The 19,056-nt window shown below is 43.8% G+C and overlaps 1 protein-coding gene across 3 annotated transcripts in view; it reads right to left on the bottom strand.

Moving 5' to 3' along the window:
• Nucleotides 1-19,056, bottom strand: part of EPS8L1 (EPS8 signaling adaptor L1) — a 75,426-nt gene that overhangs the window by 30,548 nt on the left and 25,822 nt on the right. For 2 of the 3 annotated variants that reach the window (XM_073656373.1, XM_073656372.1), the window contains exon 3: nt 17,794-17,834. In XM_073656373.1, the coding sequence (XP_073512474.1) occupies nt 17,794-17,834 (41 nt within the window). Of the gene's footprint in view, nt 1-1,649; nt 1,786-17,793; nt 17,835-19,056 lie in introns of those variants that run through there. The other variant, XM_073656374.1, reaches the window with a different exon arrangement.

Below are 19,056 nucleotides of genomic sequence, written 5' to 3'. Positions count from 1 at the left end.
CACCTCCAACGAGACAGTATTCCTATGTAGCTTGGGTTCAGCAATTAGCAGTTTCCATTTTAACGTGAAAAACATTTTTCACATTTTTTTTTATATGGCTTTGCTTTGTGACCCTAACATGTCTAGTAGCCTTTGCTGTACAGTTTATACAGGATCCGTTCTGTGCAAAACAACTGGAAAGGCAGCAGCCCTGCGACAACGCCTTTCAGGGAGAAGGTGTGCTGCATGTCCACAGGTCACCCGCAGGATTGTTTGAGTTTCTATTTCATATGCTGCCAACACCTACAATACTTCACTTTCAAGTGTGCTAGTGACATAGTCTGTTCAACCTCTGAGTGCAGCAGGGATAGGACACTAAGTGATATGGTGGTTTCTATTGTTATGTATATACACATGCTAGGCATACATATTAAAGAGTACTTAAAGGGGTTGTCCACCTCCCAAAAAATTATGTTTAGATCTGTTCATATTCTGATTTTAAAGAACTCCCTTGAGTTCTTGATCTTCAGGAATCAGCCTCGGTCTTGTGTCCACTTCCATCCCCAAGCTGGACACGGGAAAGTGTTTTCTTAGTTGGCATCTGAAGGGGTGCAAATTCATCTCAATATCTAAACCGACTCCATGTCTATGAGAGAAGGGGGCTTAGTTTTTGAAATGTGTACTTAGCCAGCTCCCTTCACACACAGCACCGATGACATTACATTAGATACATCAGATACATTAAATGCTTTCGGAGCTGGAAATGGAGGTGATGAACCTGGACTGGAAGCTGAAAGCCGAAGAATGGGGCACCTTTCAAATTAAAAGTATAGAACCAGTGATATTTGGTCACCTGTAAAATCATGGTACGCTCAAGGTTTCAGTTTTGGGATAAAGTTATGAGAGTGTAGCGGTGATTCTGACAAATGGTCGAAATTCTACAATCATCACAAAATTTTGGAGGCTTGAGGAACAAATTGAGATCCCAGATAAAAGGAGACCCCAAATAAGTGCAACTCAGGGAGATTTGCCATATAGTATATTGCTGGTAGGAGAGTGATGAATACATATACTCTAACGTAGCAGATTGGGGAGACCTGGTGTTTGCATGGTCCACCCAAGTGCACCTGGAGATACCCAGATCTGCTTTTGGCACCAGTGTGAATACCAATCAGAACATATATTGCACTGAACAGGGTCCTGGTTTTGTGGCAGCAATTATTGGACAGTTCTTCCAGGGTTCTGTCCTCAAGTAGCTGCATAGAAACCCCACTTCTCCATCACCTTTCTATTTCCTATCAACAGTGGCGTAACCTGAAGCTCATGAGCCCCAATGCAAAATCTCCAACTATCACAGGTCTTTAATAGTACAGGTCCTCTCATATTGGTCCCCCCAGGCTACTCCTGCACCCACTATAGCTTTGCCTCTGCCTACCTGTATAGGACGTTACCCACTCCTGCAGCTCAGCACGTCTCCAGGTAAGTGGAAGATAACATCCTATGTTATATGCACAGGGTGAGGACTGCAAGTACAAACTGAGATAGAATCCAGCTTTATACCTTTATACAACGTATACTCAGCAGCACGCCCTTGACCAACAGTTATTGCTAAATATACGATTAAATCTATATATAATGCACTAAAAAAAATTATTCATTGGGGCATTTACCTGGGGCAGGTTGAGTATATGGCTGAATCCCACACAAGACTGACTTCTCTTTCCTCCTTGTCTCGGAGCCTTGTCAGGCGGCTGTACAAGAACGACCTGGATGTTGTCTGGCAGAACCAGTTTGTCTTGTGACAGAAGAGGCCCGGGATTTGGCACCCTCCTGATGCATGATTACTCAAGCCCGGAGTAAGTGCACTTCTTGTAGGATGTTTGCAAAAATGTGTTTAGCAGTCTCGAAAGGAAATGTAAACCCCCAACTTATTACACTGCAATGTGGGGGACTAGAGGGCCAGACCCCCACCGCCCCCACTTCATTACATGTCTGGAAAGACAATGAAGGAACTATACCCCAAACAACAGCAATAGATACAACATGGTCTACTGATCGTAACTGCATTCAAGGATGTCACCATAAGGGGGGCAATGATGGTAGTCACACTTTTTGTGGTGCAGGGGTGTCCCTAAGTTACTATGGACCCCAAGGCAAATATTTTACTCATCCACCAGCTTGTTGTTTGGATGCTGGGTCCCTAGCGATACATAAATATCTTTTGACTCCAGTCCCGTTCTTGCTTGTAGAAGAGCTGGCCACGGACTTTTTCCAGCATGCAGCACCATTAGGTCAATATTATTGTTGTGTTTATTAGAGATTTGCTTGTTCGTCAGTTTAAGGTGCACAATTCTCTCCTGGAAAGTGTTCAGCCTCACGAATCAATGTTTCCATTCAGTGACCGCATGCAGAGGAGGATGGACGGGCTGGATTTCACCTATACATAAAGCCTACATTTGCATTCCTGTCCTGCATCTGGTGGGGACATGCATGTCTTTGTTTGTCTCTGAAAGGGGCATCCCTAATACACAACCCTGCAGACAGGCTGGAGACTGGGCTTCTGGAACATTCTTCATTCTTTGAGCTAAAAGCACATGTTTAAGGGGGAGGGTGTGGACACTTCTGCCCACCCAGGGGGCTAATCCCAGGAGAGAAAGAACAATAAGCCACATGTTTATTGAGGAGTTGGTGTAGTGATGTCGAGGGGGGAGAGAATCTTTTGTGGAGGTCCTAGTGCCCAGGTAGCATGGCCTATGGAGATTTAGAGAGGGGTTGCTGGCTGGAGCTTAATACACGTACTACGGTCGTGATATCTATCGTCTGGATGTGAGGCACTATTTTAAAGGACTGCTGTTGCCGGCTGGAGCTTGACAGACGTACTACGGTCGTGATATCTATCGTCTGGATGTGAGGCACTATCTTAAGGCTGGAGCTTGATACATGTTCTATGGTTGTGATAGCTCCTCACATCCAGATGATGGCTATCTTAAGGACTGTTGTTGCCAGCTGTAGTGGGAGACAAGTGCTACGGTCGTGGTATGGAGTATGGACTGTGACTACAGACTATATTGGTGGGAGATACAAGAACTGTGGGCCAACCAAAAGTTGGGAGACTGAGCATCACCTGGTACGGGGGTCCAGGATGGGATCTTGTGGACATGGGACATTGCATTGTGATCATGTACCTGGAATTGCTCTAAGACCATGGATGTAAGGAATAAAAAATAGTTGCATTGTTAACCTGCCTAGGTGATTATTACAACCTCAGATCCTCACAGCTGTCTTAGAAAACATGGAGCCAAATTAAATTGCAAACCATCCTCCACGTATAGTATTTGCTTCAAAATAAAATGGAAAACTTTCCCTAAGCTAGCACAGCCATGGTATACCAGAATCATCGGCATGGTTGGCATCGTACCTGGTTTACACCCGAATTGTGGTCCGCAAGTAAACAACACTCCACCCTGCGTCATGAAGCAACGCCAGCAAGCATCATAAATGAGAATACCCTGCACTATAATTATGGGGATCAGCACAGAATATGTGTGAAGATGCATGGATTTGATGGAGAAGTGTCCTTTTAGGTCTTACATATACTAAAGTCTTTTTACCACTAGGTAAAGATAGAATATAGATATTGTGCCCAGAAATAAATCAGGATGATCTCTGACATGAACTTTATTCAGGAACATGAGCAGCCCTGAAGGAAAAGGGCTGCAGGGATATCATCAGTATGCTGCAATTCCTGGCTTTTTCTGCACGAGAAAGAACAGGAGCCACCATCACTATTAGATATATGAGAGTTACTCTTAGTTTCCTATTATCAGGGGCAATCTCCAGTATCGTATGGATAGATCTATTGATATACCTTCCTTACAAATGACACGGTTAGAATAAAAAAAAAATTCAGATAAATCTAATATTACTGGTGCAATGTATGCATTTTATTTTACTTCTGTATTGCCCGCAAAATGTTTTTTTCTCCAGAATTTCAGGACAGGAGCATCGTAAATTTGCCCATTGTGATTAAAGAGTTTTTACAGGACCAGAAAAAAATATAAAAAGAAAATGTCATTATAAATAAATTCCTAAATACTGTTAAATCAGTAAATCGTACTTGTGTTGTCCAGGTAGGTGATCACTATAGTACATTAAAGTGGCTGCAGTCTTGTTGCACTGACAGAAATCTATCCTCGAATGTTACTAACATAGGAGCCAGTGAGCCCAAGTGGATATTTTGATCTAATACTAGAGATACCAGGAGTGCTGAGGCAAGAAGAGGCTGCTCACACTGCTGTCCATCCTATCTAATCTAATACTGGAGATACCAAGGTTGCTGAGGTAAGAAGAGGCTGCTCACACTGCTGTCCATCCTATCTAATCTAATACTGGAGATACCAAGGGTGCTGAGGTAAGAAGAGGCTGCTCACACTGCTGTCCATCCTATCTATCTAATACTCGAGATACCAGGGGTGCTGAGGCAAGAAGAGGCTGCTCACACTGCTGTCCATCCTATCTAATCTAATACTCGAGATACCAGGGGTGCTGAGGCAAGAAGAGTCTGCTCACACTGCCTTCCATCCTATCTAATCTAATATTGGAGATACCAGGAGTGCTGGGGGTGAGAAGATGCTGCTCACACTGCTGTCCATCCTATCTATCTAATACTCGAGATATCACAGGTGCTGAGGTAAGAAGAGGCTGCTCACACTGCTGTGCACCCTGTCTATCTGAACTAATGCTGGAAATACTAGGAGTGCTGAGCTAAGGTAAGAGGAGACTGCTTACACTGCTGTCCACCCTGCCTATCTGATCTAATACTAGAGATACCAGGAGTGCTGAGGTAAGAAGAGGCGGCACACACTGCTGTCCACCATGTCTGATCTAATACTGGAGACATTTTAATCTGGAAATGATACAAAACTAGATTCAAGGTCATGAAAAAACGTAAATTTGCCCAATTTCTTCTAGCTTTGCATATTTGTCAGTCAGGCAAGACATTTCTGGGAAGATTTATCACGGCGTTTTTTTTATTTGGAAAGTATATGGTATTACTTGAGTTTCCAAAGTTTGTATTCTCAGGTCTCATTTTTTCTGTGCTTTTTGCAGAGCTTGTGTTCATGCACATGGCCATATTATGGCTCAGTGTTAGACCTAGCATGGTGGCCTCTGTGCTGCCATAGAGCTTACATTGCAAACATGCATGTGTGAATGCAACTCTGCCCAATTCACATTGCTGCAAAGGTTTCCTACTTGTTTACTTTATAGGTTTACCCTTCAACAGTGCTGGCAATAACCAGGGCTGGGTGTGTCTAGTGTAATTCAAGCCAATTATCAATTTCATGTGGTTAATTAGTTGATTATAGCTGGAGTGCCTGTAGTGCTCTCTTTACATGTCAGAGGCATATAATAAAAGCTGCATTTGCATTGAAAGATAATTGTAATGGAGTGTTCTCAAAAATGCTCGTTTCAGGATTATTGTGCAGACTGCCGATCACCTGATGAAAGCGCAAAATGCTCGATTATCGGATGAAATTATCTTTTCCTCTGCGCAAAAAAATAATCGTTCTCGGCAGCACGTTGTCCATGGCAGCCTATGTGTACTGACCGAATTATTAGGCTGTGCTCCCACGATGAGTTTTTGGTGAGTTTTTTACTCTGCGTATATTCGTGAAAATTGCAAGTGACATCCATTGCCGCCAGTTGAGCCAATCCATGTAAATGGACCCTTGTGCGCACCAAATATATGAGGCTCAATTCACAACAGCTTTGAAATTTCCAGTTACAACCGTGCCATTAAAGTTGGGATCTAACCTACTTCTACACCCTATAGAATTACACCCCTAAATATCAGCCAAAGCGGCATTATCCTTTTTTTGCCATATATTAAAAATGTCATGCTCTGTGGGGACTGAAAAAGTTGGTGGTTGAGAAAAGTTTCCAACAGTCCAGAAATGGTCAGGACCTTCCAAAATTTTCGGAAAGAATACCGTCATATTTGGTCTGCAAAGTTTTGGGGTCTACAAACATGCTGCTCAAAAATTAGGCACTCCTCTTTTATTTCTGGTGTTCATGAGATAATTCTATGTGCAACCAACCAAGATGTTAGAAACCATGGTGGACACACCAAGGTGGTAGCGGCCCCTTGGATATTGCTCCTTTTCCTCATTCTAGAATCTGAACATGGAAACTATTAGAAAGAAGTTTTAACTACTTGAGGACAAATCAAGGACTCCTATTCACAGGAGATTTTTCTAATTTAATGGTAAGTGCTAAGTAATGATTTACATAAAGGCACATAATCTGCTGCACTTTCCACAACATGTCTGTAAATATTAGAGCTCTTCTAAAGATTAATCCTCGGCCGTTAATGTGTATAACAGCAGTGACCCCGCACGAATGATGAGCTTGACTATTTTCAGCACTTTGCACAGTATTAGGTCCAGCGTCTTCCCGTTACTATGTACAGCCACATTTGTAGGGTTTGGTGCAGCCATATTTATTGGAGACTTGGCAGGACACCATTATTTAGAGAACGTCTTATTTTGTTAGTGTAACACGTTCCAAGTGGAAGAAAACTGAAGACACAAGATATTTATTCGCCAATGTTTGCACAAAGACAAAGCACATTCCGCATCCTACCCGCAGAGGAAGTAACCGTCCTTGTATAGTCACTTAATACATCCTTATAGCGTCAAACCACAGCCATTCCACATGGTCACATATCTGTGGCTGATACGATGAGAGCTGCCATATTTATGTTTTACCAAATAAAGGTGACTTGGTGGCGGTATTTTAAATTTAAATATGCGATTTTTAGGGTTTTGCTAAAGATAATGCACCACAATTCTGCAGCAAATAGTGAAGTATCATATTTATTAAATGGAGGAAAGGAGCGGAAAATGACTGTTCAAACCAAGCACAGGCGCTCGATGCACCCTTAGTGTGGTTGAGCAGTTCAGAGTTCCTTCCAACCAATTTGTTTACAGTATATCTCCTCACCGCTGGCTCTTTGCAAATCTCTGCCCCCCAGATAATGATCAGTAAGTCGGGTGTACACACTGGTGCACTCGCGTAGGGAAAGCCGTGGCCAGTCCGAACATTGCGTTCCGATCTCGGTCCGATTTATATGGCCCTTAGAATGCAGCATCACCTTCAACCACTCCCCCATTCATTCACTAAGTGGCTGCCGACATTTTATGGCATCCCCATAGAGGATGAATGGAGCGGTCAGACATCTGATCTGCCATTCCATTATGTAAAGGGGATAAAAGTTCCCTGTTCTTTTGATCGATGCGGGTCCCAACAGTCGGACCCAAGCCCATAAATAAGCTAGGATAGGTGATAACTGGTACTAACAGAAGAACCCCTTTAACATAATCCACCATCACTGTACATCACAGCTATGGTGGGCACGCAGTAAATGTGCAGGCGCCACCTGTATTTTACAGTCGACGCTCTGCCCTATTGAGGATAATGCCCAACTAATATTTGCATATAGCTGTAGTTTTGGACCCTAGAGTTAATTCTACCTAGATAGACACTAGACAGTTTATACTAAGATATACTTCTGTAGTAAATTCCAAGTTGTGAAGCAGGAGCCCTGAATGCGGCACATGCGACTTACATGGGGCTGCCGGCAGGTAACCTGTTAACTCTGTAGGAATTATGTGACTATTTGAAGAATGAGTCTTGTATTGCGGATGAGGTCATTGTGTGGCCCAGAGCGGCTACTGATGACAGCCTTCCTTTAGCTAATATTTGAGAAACACATGACAATCTAATATGTATTATTTGGAGTAATACAGTGATTGTCGGATAGTAGGTTCCTGGCAACCAGGACTGGTCGGATTATGCAAGTCTTCAACTCCAAGGACTGGATTTAGGGTATTTTCATGTGCCTTTCATAGAGCACCATACCATGACAAATGGAGCACCTATGGTACTTTAAAACAGACCCGCAGGGAATCCAAACATCACGAGCACATTTATCCTCTGACACTACATACTTTATAACTTATGCAGATTTTTGGGGGCATCAGCCATGGGGTTTGTATATTCTCCCAATGTTTGCATGGGTTTCATCCCTGTTTTCTGTTTTCCTACCAGTACAAAGACTTACTGATAGGGATTTTGAGGCCCAATGGGGACAGTGATAAGGTCTGTAAAGTGCTGCTTAAAATGATAGCATAATATAAGTAAGCACAATAAATGTTACAGCACTGTAATAGGTCCGATTTGAATGGGAACGGACCTCTCACCTCAGGTCATCCATTAAAAATAAAAATGAATATTAAATTCTGTCTATCTACAGCCACCACTAGTGGGAGCTCTCTGTCTATGGAATCATGGAGCTTCAGTTGAACTCCAGCTTCACATAGCAGAAACGGTGCTCCTATTCTTTCAAAAACTTGATAAAATTACATTTCCCAGCAGCACTCGCTACTCCTCAGTGATGCAGTCTCCTCTCTATATTGTATGCTCAGGACTAGCCCATTCTCTCTAAGATATCATCAAGCTAAACTAAATGTAGAATTCAACTTATATTTCTATGCGTGCTCTGCTCCTTTGGAGTACCCTGCCTGACCAATTTTTATCTTCTGACTAGTGTTGAGCCACCCCCGTAGTGTTCGGGTTCAGTTCGGTTCGTCGAACACCAGCATGTTCGCCGAACGGTTTGTCGAACACCATTAAAACCAATGGCAGGCAAACAAAAACACATAGAAACACATAGAAAACACCTTCAAAAGGTGTCCAAAAGCTGACAAACTGCTCAGAAGACACAACTAACACATGGAAAAGTTACAAGTACATATAGTCATGCGAAAAGAAAAGAGGTGGAGGAGTAAAAGGAGGGGGAGACACAGATATAGGCATGTCATGCCCTTCTAAAACCAAGAAAGGCTGGAGTAAAAATCTAAAATCAGCCTACCAACACCCAGACGTCGTGACAAGAAAATGAAAAAAAGAAATATCTTTAGGTAGAATGGCGGTTCCATTCAGAACACTTTCCTTATAAGACGTAGTGGTATCCCCGTTGGGAGTCGTGCCAAAAACGGAACCCAATACATTCGGACTAATCCACCATTTGTCATATCCAAGGGGCAGGTCAGTAAACGACAATATCGACGCGGAACCAAGTAAAGTAGTATATACTGTACCTCCTTTGACAAGGCAATCAGGCGGGTCAAGAAGTTGGGAAGGGTCACCCTAATGGCCAAAACAGACATTGAGGGGGCGTTCCGGTTACTTACTACCTGTGCCTCCGAATAGTGTCCACCTATTAGGCTGCTTCTGGGAAGGAGCATACTATATAGATCGCTGTTTGCCCATGGGGTGCTCCAGATCCTGCTCACTATTTGAGGCGTTTAGTTGCTTCTTCGAATGGGTCGTCATGGACGTTTTTAAGGGGGCACATATTATCCATTACCTCGACCACTTCTTATGCTTGGGCCCAAAAGATTCACCACAGTGTGAATACACGCGGTAGTCCACCTGTGAGAAGGAGAGAGCTAGAGGGAGAGCGGACACCACAGAGCCGAGGGGTTAGATGGAGAACGTGTAGTGAGCTTGCAGGCTCTGGCTGTTCTGTGATAATTGAGATAGAGCCTGTGACAGAAATGATAACGCAGGATGGTGTTGCCACCTTGTGGCCAGAGGTTGCACCTGCGCAGGATGTGATGACAGAGAAAAAGACTGAGTCTCCTGTGTCCCTCCCTGGAGAGTCACGTGAGCAAAGTGAAAAAGAAAAAAGCGCGCAGAGAGTCTGAGGTGGTCTGTAAAAAGAACCAGGACGGTGTGCAGGTCCTCGTGTGTGCCGTAGAGGATACTCTCAACGTGGTTTCTGTTATCTGACACCTTATCCTCAGAGTTTTCCCCAGCTTCCGCACTGCTGAAGGATTCAGCTGTTACACTCCCCACTACTGGAGTGTGAACCACATAAGGGAATCCACAAGAGCTACTACCCGGATCAGAGAGACTGTAAGCGGGACCTCTGGCGAGAGGCCGAAGTATTCCTTCCTTTCAGCGAAGTCTGCTGCTCCTGTTTTCTTCGGCTGGGACGCCTTCCTGCAAAGACAGATAGGCCTGCGACGGGGGACACATCCTTCTGGAGTAAAGGACTGGTAACGTGTGAGTAGGGACAGTGAGGGTCAGCTTATAACTACACGTTATTGCTGTGAACATTTACGGTTGTCATTTACTGTGTTCTGCTGTGTTAAAAATGTATACAAGTAAAGATACGGTTATCAAGGTAGAGTCTGTGTGTGGGGATCTTGGTGGGCCAGATCATGGATATCAACGCGCGGCCTTGCCCGCGGTCACTTCAAACGGAAGAAGGAAAGAGGGCGAGGTAGGTAAGGGAGTATGGTGGAAGGTTGACCTGAGCTCCCCCACGTTCCTGCTGGGCGGGGAACAGCCCTGGGAAGAAAAGCCGCTTGCGCATCCATTTGAGGTCACGGGCGCGAGCAGGCAGATGGACTACGCTGGAGTGCGAAGCCGGCACAGCCAGGCCGTTCCTGCCCCTGCGATCTCCGTGTCGCCGGGTTTTTGCCAGAGCCACAGTGGACCCTGACGGCCAGCCCCCCTCTCCCAATACTGGTGCCTGTCCGCTGGTGGGTCGAGACTCCCCGTGGTGGAGGCAGGTCTAAGCTCTGTAATTTAAATTGGCTCTGTAATTTGAATGAGTACACTTTAAATCCTTTTACAAGGATCTATTGGACGGCAAGTCTGGTGCCAGCAGCCGCGGTAATTCCAGCTCCAGTAGCATCCACTAGAGCTGATGCAGTTAAAAAGCTTTTAAAAGGATTGAGCTTGGCGGTCCGCCGCAAGGCGTGCTACCACCAGTCCAACACTTTGCCTTGGGGCGCCTTCCCGATTCTCTTGACTGAGTGTCCCGGGGTCCCGAAGCGTTTCCTTTGAAAAAATTAAGTGCCCAAAGCACAGATGGTGTAGCTTGCTTAACAGCTGGGCTACTCCGCTGACTAGCAGACACTGCTACTAGGCCCAAAGTATTGCCTGGGCTAGATGCAGTTAAAAATTGTTATTAGATACACAGGTGGTGTAGCTTGCTTCAGATGGGCTACTCCGCTGACTACGAGACACTGCTACTAGCCCAAAAGGATTTCCTGGGTTAGATGCAGTAAAAAATTGTTATTAGATACACAGGTGGTGTAGCTTACTTCAGATGGGCTACTCCACTGACTACGAGACACTGCTACTAGCCCAAAATGATTGTCTGGGTTAGATGCAGTAAAAAATTGTTATTAGATACACAGGTGGGCTAGTCCGCTGACTAGCAGACACTGAAGCTTTGGAGCAGACCTCTGATTCCCAGGCTATAGTATGAGTAAACAGCTCTGCAGACTCAACCATCTGTGTTACCCCATACTCAGACGGGCAGCTGGAGACTTGAGAGCTGTGAGGAAGCAAGTGCGATTGGGGTGACACCTCTGAGGACTGGAGTATTTGTGATGTTGAAGTTGAGGTGGAGGAGAGTCCACTTGAAGGAGCACTTGATATCCGTTGAAGCACCTGCTGTTTTTGTGCCTCATCTGGAATTTGTAGCGATATGTGTGTCCGTAAGAAAGGGATCATATCACATTGTCCACGAAAAGAAGTAGACATCTTAGTTTGGCTGGAAGATGGTCTTTTTTCTGCAGATGTTACTGTTGCTTTACCACCTACCCCACGGACACAACCTTTTTTTCCCTTTCCAACACGCCTATTCCCCTTTCCACCAGCAGCAGGCCTTTTGCCACTCATTTTGGTGGTTAACTAATTGGCAACTTTGTAGTTGTTTGCACAAAAAACGATGGATGGAAACCGAGCAGAGCAGAGTGGCCAAACTGTGGTACTAGCCCAAAAGGATTGGCTGGGTTAGATGCATTAAAACAATTTTATTAGATACACAGGCGGTGTAGCTTCCTTCACAGGTGGGCTACTCCGCTGACTACCAGACACTGCTACTAGGCCCTAAAAGATTTCCTGGGTTAGATGCAGTAAAAAATTAGAATTAGATACATAGGCGGTGTAGCTTCCTTCACAGGTGGGCTACTCCGCTAACTACGAGACACTGCTACTATGCCCAAAAGGATTGGCTGGGTTAGATGCAGTAAAAAATTGTTATTAGATACACAGGTGGTGTAGCTTGCTTCAGATGGGCTACTCCACTGACTACCAGACACTGCTACAGGCCCAAAAGGATTGGCTGGCTTAGATGCAGTAAAAAATTGGTATTAGATACACAGGTGGTGTAGCTTGCATCCAAGATAGGCTACTCCAATGACTAACACACACTGCTAGAGGCCCAAAAGGATTGGCTGAGCTACATTTCGCCAAATGCTGTGAAAAACACTTGCACAGCACTGGCACAGACCTGCCTGGCAAAAAGTGCTAGGAACTGCTGTAATCTAGCCCTCAAAAGGGCTGCAATTACAACTAGTCCCTACTCCCTAAACCTATCTCTCTATGTAACTGGAAATTCGCTCGCAATTCACACAGTTATACTGTATAGCGCCCACAGCAGCAGCGGTGCCGTCTAACACTCAGCTGCAGCAGTGAGAAAATGGTGGCGATGGGGAAAATGGCTGGGTCTTATAGGGCAAGGACATGTGACATACACAGCCAATGACACATGCCCTTGCTTGTGTGAAAAAAAAGCACTTCGCTGCGTGTGTGCGCTGCTGATAGGCTGACAGATTGCACCGCCCCATTGTAAATGCGGGAAAGAAAAAAAAAAATGGAGATCGGCATTATTTCTGCAGAGATCCATCCCCTGCCCTCCCCCCGCCCACTCTACACTGAAACTGCATATTAACATTGATTATCAGCATTACTGTGAAAAAATCCAGTTACGCTTTTGGTGCACGAACAGTTATCGAACATAACCTCGAACAGCCGAATTTTTTGCAAATCGTTCGTGTTCGCCGAACGGCTCGAACACCGCCCAAAACAGCTCGAATTTGAGATTGGCGAACAGTTCGAGTCGAACACCGCTCATCTCTACTTCTGACATCTACATCACTATATCTGCAGTGTGCTTTTACATCATTAGCTGGTTCTAGCAGAGCTTAACTCTCCTGCACTCCACAACTGAGCTAGTAATAACTAGGTAGAGCAGAGCTGATCTGTTTGTTGCCTGCTGCTGAAAGATCACTGATGTTAGCCTGTAAATGCTGCATTATTGATGCATATAGCAGGGGATTATCATCTACCATATGCATTACCAGAGAAGCACTTGTAGTTTCACATCACTGAACGGTCAGATGTGGGCAACAAACACAGCTCTGCACTGCCTGATCATTATAGTCTCAATTGTGGAGGAGTACAGGAAAATTGAGCTTTGAGATAAACCAGCTATAAATGATTAAAAACTAAAGTCAGCTATGATGATGTAAGTGGCAGAAGATACAATTGGACAGGCAGGGTACTGAACAGGAAAATTGAGAGCACCAAGGCATAATGTGTATTGTAAAGATAGATTACACTGTCAGTGGAGGAGGCAGAGCAGAGCTGTGCTGGCAGGAAGCAGCTTAGAGAGACACTGCAGTGTGCATGATCAATCAGGAGCACTGGAACTTCAGCAGGACGGCTCCAATAGCAACTGGAGGGTAATACGTGCAAAATGGGGCAGACTTAAAAAGGAGTTATATTGGCACATATGAATAAATATATGTGTACTTTACATTGGGATTTTTGGAAATAACCGTTTAAAAGCCTATTTGTTTTATATTAGCACTTCATCAAAACAGAGCTATCTACATGTATGATCTTTCTTGAGGATGATCCTGGAGAACATTTCACCAACTGAAGTGATGTATTCTAAAGATAAGAATAAATTTCTTGCAAAAAAATGAAGAAATATGAAAGGAATGGAGCAAAACAGGGCGAGGCACACACTTTACAAAAGTATATCCTCTCCTACTTAGGGATAGGCAAACGAAAAATATTTTACATAATAATGCACAGGTTGTATGTAGGAAAATAACAGCACGTTATTAAGGTCAGTATTCCATGGTCTTAGTTATCTAGTTAGTGCATGTCCTCCCGCGACTATGATTTTGTGTTTTTCTGTAGCCTCTTAAAGGGAATCTGTCAGCAGGTTTTTACTATGTAAGCTGAAGACAGCATGCTGAAGGGGTTAAAATACAGATTTTAGTGATGTCTCTCTTATCAAGCTCCATACTGTTGTTTACTTAATGATTGTTTTAGCACTATGAGTTTATCATTGCTGGAGTAGAGCAGCTCATGCCTGGTAGTCTGACTCCTCCCCCTTCTGTGATGAGCAGCTCATTGTATATACAGAGCCTGGTGTGGGTGGGGTTAGCTTTCTCAGCTCTGCTTTATTCTAAATCTTAAAGCTCCGATTGTGTCAGAACGTCTGCACCCAGTAAACCAAGTGATACATTGTTGGATTCCTCTGTCTACATCATGCTTCCCTCTGATGAGGTAGAAAAAAAACCTGCTGACAGATTCCCTTTAATACACCTTTAGGAGTCAGGTCTCGTTTATCTAATACAGAGCTTCAGATTTGGTGTGCAGCCATAGATTGATATTATAAAGTTCGGACCTAAGGGCTAAGTAACATTTGTAGAGGAATTTTTGCAGCAAACCTGGGCAGTTACTAGGTTTGAATCCTTAAAGCTTCAGAGACAGGACTCTTCCCATGAACTTCTAATCATGATTTATAGAGCATATAACGGTGCTACAGTGTATGCAGGCTGTCAATCATGTCCAAGGAGGTGTGATTAAAAGGTTGGATTAGTCCAGGGGAGGAGACACATTCGCGAAACTAGTCCTGCTTCATTTGCATATGCAATTTTGAAGATTAAAAATGGATTATAGTTGCTCAAGACATGATCTGATTCGTGAAATCTTCACACATAGTAGCTGTTGGAAACAGTCCGGGGACCTAACAGCTCCGACATGAAGTTATGCTTGTTTGTAAAGACAACCCATGGTCTTTTGTTCGAGGTGACTTTTCATAGAATAAGGAGCTGTTCTCTCTAGATGTTGTGAGATTGCAGCACCGGTTTACCTGCCTGGTCCTGTTCTTCTTCTGACACGCATTGACCCCAATTCATCAAGAAGTTTTTGCCCGTTTTCTAGCGTAAAAGTTGAAACATTTATTTTGCACCTTTTGGTGTTTTTACGTCATTCCTGGCCAGCCTTGCCTACTTTTTGAGTCTTAGCTAAGATGGAGGCGATTCCTAAAGGGGTTTCGTTGGCGTGAAATATTGTTGAGCTTTCTTTAGGATTCCCGATGCACTCACCAATCTTCTGAATGAAGGAGTCATGAAGGAATCTGAAATGGAACAGCTCCAGACATTGGCCTCGATTCAAGACCTGCGTTTTTCTTGCAGGGAGCTTGTTAGAGTCAACAAGACCTTGGTGAGGGGTGTGTTGGAGCCTCGATTCCTAAAGGGGCTTTTCTTGGAGTGAAATATTGTTGAGCTCTCTTTAGGATTCCTGATCATCTGAATGAAGGACAGCTCAGTACATTTGCCTGACTCCAACATGCCCCCTCATCAAGGCCAGTGAGAAAAACACAGGTCTTGATGACTCCAACACAATCCCCCCATTAAAAGCTGGCGAGAAAACGCAGGTCTTGATAATTCAAAGCCTATTTACGGAGCTGTTCCATTTCAGATGGCTCCGTGACTCCTTCATTCAGATGATTGGCGAGTGTGTCGGCAATCCTAAAGAGAGCTCAACAATATTTCACTCCACAAAAAAAACCTGTAGTATTCAAAGCTCCTGACTCATTAAGAAGCACATGATTAATGAATCAGGAGTGTTTGAAGATCGGCATGCGCCTTGCCATAAATCTTACTCCAGTCACCGACTGGAGTAAGATGTCTGGTGTAAGAAACACCAAATCTTGGCATGAGTTAGATGAGCTGTGGCATCAGACCCCATCCCACCCAACTATATACAGATAACACAGGATCCATCGTTCACAATAGGTGATAGATACAGTTAACCTCCTCCTCCCTCCCTACGTAAAGATGTCTGCACAGGTCACAGAGCATGCTCACAACACTTTCCTATAGATTTCAATGAATATCTCTAGACTATAGCTTCCTTATATCCATTTGGCTGATGTAAAGTGAATCTCAAAATACTGTTCATTGGATATTCTGAGGATTGCAGTTCAGCAGCGCACCGATCCCCTAGCTCCCAGATTCCTGCTTTCCAGCGGTCAGTGCACTTCTAATGATTGACAGATTGACTGAGCCACTAGCCCAAACAGGGCACTTTGCCTCTGCTGCATTGGAGCTGTGCAACGACACTGAAGCTGGCAGGATCTGATCCAGTGATGCAGGTGCACATTTAAGCTCTATAGCAAAGAGCTCACAAGTGTGTGCTGATTGCCTAGGAAACCCGCCACCTATGCAGCAGTGGCCGGTAACCTAGGCAATGAGAGATATAAAATAGACAAATATCCCTCTGTTCTTGAAAACCAGTGTGGTCTTCTTCTCTCCTCTAGTAATACAGGTATACAGTCATGCACGTAGACCTATTGATACAGTAATTATAGACCTGACGGGTGTGACAAGCTCGTTCTCCCAGTTCTAATTATTTCCCAGACCATCATGATAGACCTTGTGTTCGTAATTACATTTGAAGAGACTTGGTAGTCTTGATTTTCTAGTAACTGATCCTTTAGATCAGAAAGGATTTTGTTTTGCCTATGGATATGGTCAAAACCAAATTCCTCCATCAACAATGAAAGGCTAAAGTTAATGCATACATGTCTATCTGGTATTAGGGTTTGTGTCCTTCACACCAGAGCAGAGAACCTGACACGTAGCAGTCCCTGTGCAGGGGAAATATATAGTCTGAGCTTCCCAATGAGTTACGTGCTGACCACCTGGTTGGCTTCAATATAAAGAAGGGTGAAGGCAATGCCTTTAAATGTTACCTTTCTTGCTGGTAGTAAATTTATACATTTATATATATTGTATGTTCTTTCCTAGTAGAATCAGTAGAAAAATAACGGGTTACCGGTAGAGTTGGGCAGAGTGATTCGCGGGACTCTGGACCATCGTCTAGGTCAGTGCTCTGTGACCCCTGGACCAGAGCTCGGCTTTTGGTTAGGTAGGCTGGCGTATCATACAGCAATAATGCCATCATACCAGCCCAGCTAATCAAAAGTTGCGTCAGGGCGTCCCGGAAGGTAAGAGATTTGCGAGCCTCCCGTGGTCAGATACGACTGACCTGGCCGATGGACTTTACTCCCGAGAATCGATTCGTTCATCTCTAGATACCAGCACGTGGTCCATCCATGTGAATTAAATTGTAGTCAACTGGCCCAAAATGTATTAAGAGCTGCCCTATTAAAGAGGTATTCCGCCTAGAAGCCTTGTTTCTAAGTAAGAGAAAGTTATTGCATGGTTTCGGCGATATGGAAGAAAACCAAAAGACTTGTGTAGAACAGATCTCTTCAAATTTTGTCCAGAAAAAAGCTAGATGGATTGCTGCATCAGGCGAGCTGCAGTGTCCCTGCCTCTGCTTGCAACAAGGGAGAGTGCACCGGGCCAGTCGCTCAGCTGTGCTTCAGGTCAGAGCTGTCAATCATCAGGAGCGCACCGTTCCTCAACTAACAGGAAGCCAGGAGGCAGAGGAGCGCTGCGCTCCTGAACTGAATTCTACAACCAGACATCCACGGTCGTGGAAAAATAAATCATATTGTATTCCACTCTGTCCTGCCTGCTCGGTTATCTGATTATTCCATATGGTAAAGGAGGACGGTAGAGAACATTGCAGATACGGGCCTTTGAACAGGATCAGAAGGGATAATATTGGACTTACCGTAAATGGATTTGGCGTTGGGCTTTGACACCCCATTTAGTCTAAAACAGAACACAAAGCAAATGTTAGAATATAATGCTTGGACTTACAACGTACAGAAGTTCTATGGTCCCATGCTGATCAATTCCATTCAGTCGCTTATTCGTCATATCCATTTGTTGGATAATTAGCCAACAACCCGTACAGGTCTTACATGGGTTGTCAGTGATACAGAAGCTGAGAATATATCACTGCACGAGGGTTTTTCACACACGGACTCTTAGTGGCAAAACACTGTCACGTGACTCAATTGCGACAATTTTTTTACAGCCAAATCACAGCTCTATCATAGCGCTGGCTCTAGGCTTAAAAAGTTAATAAACTTTTTTTTTTCTTTTATCCAGTATGAAAAGTTATGAAACTTTGCAAATCACTTATTTTAGGGGGATTTATGTTCATTCGTCTTAGAAATTTAGACATCACTTACATACAACTTTTTTTTTTTTTTTTTTTGCTATTCCCCAGTTCTTTCACCTGCATTGATATCAGAACGTACTCCTTTGGAGTACAGATATTGTCAGTGATTGATCTGATGAGTACATCACAGGAGCTGACCAATCTCCTGCAGCAGCTTACCCCAGAGTTAGCGATACAGGTGCTGACCCCTCACTGCCATGAGCTGTACTCCAAAGGAGTACGTTCTGATATCAATGCAGCTGAAGGCGAGGGAATAGACTGGGGAAGTTTTTTTTTTTTTTTTTTTTTTTCTTTTTAGAGATATGAAGACAAATCCCTTAATAAAATGAATTACAAAGTTTCATAACTTTTCCTGCTGAACAAAATTATTTTCAAACAATCAAAACCATTTACCTTAAAGAGTAACTTAACTAAACTTTTTTTTTTTTTTTTAAATAAAAAAAGTTTAGTTCCTCTTTAAGGTAAATGGTTTTGATTGAAACGCTCAGTGTTGGAGGACGTGCACCAGGCAAATGCCTGGAATGGAGTATTTATAGCATTTTTTTGCCATAAAATTTCATCCTGTATGAATGTGAAAGAGAAGACACAAAGCTAGACCGGAAGTGTTGTTATGGGTGAACCCAAAAGAATCTGGCTGGAGTGGTTTGTACTGAGTGCAGTTCCCGCTCGCTCCCCACCCTCTATTCACAGTTCTCCATGTTCCTCATTACACCTGTCATGTAGCTCCAGACCAGATTAGGCTGAAGATAAGAGTTGGGCAGATTGTTAACACAGCTGCCAAATTTTCTACCATTGTATCACATTAAC

The sequence above is a fragment of the Phyllobates terribilis genome, unplaced genomic scaffold (genome assembly GCF_046119375.1).
Source record: "Phyllobates terribilis strain yellow unplaced genomic scaffold, ASM4611937v1 Scaffold_12__6_contigs__length_324123572, whole genome shotgun sequence".
Taxonomy (NCBI): domain Eukaryota; kingdom Metazoa; phylum Chordata; class Amphibia; order Anura; family Dendrobatidae; genus Phyllobates; species Phyllobates terribilis.
The sequence above is the reverse complement of the archived record's forward strand: the minus strand, read 5'-3'. Positions and strand labels throughout refer to the sequence as shown.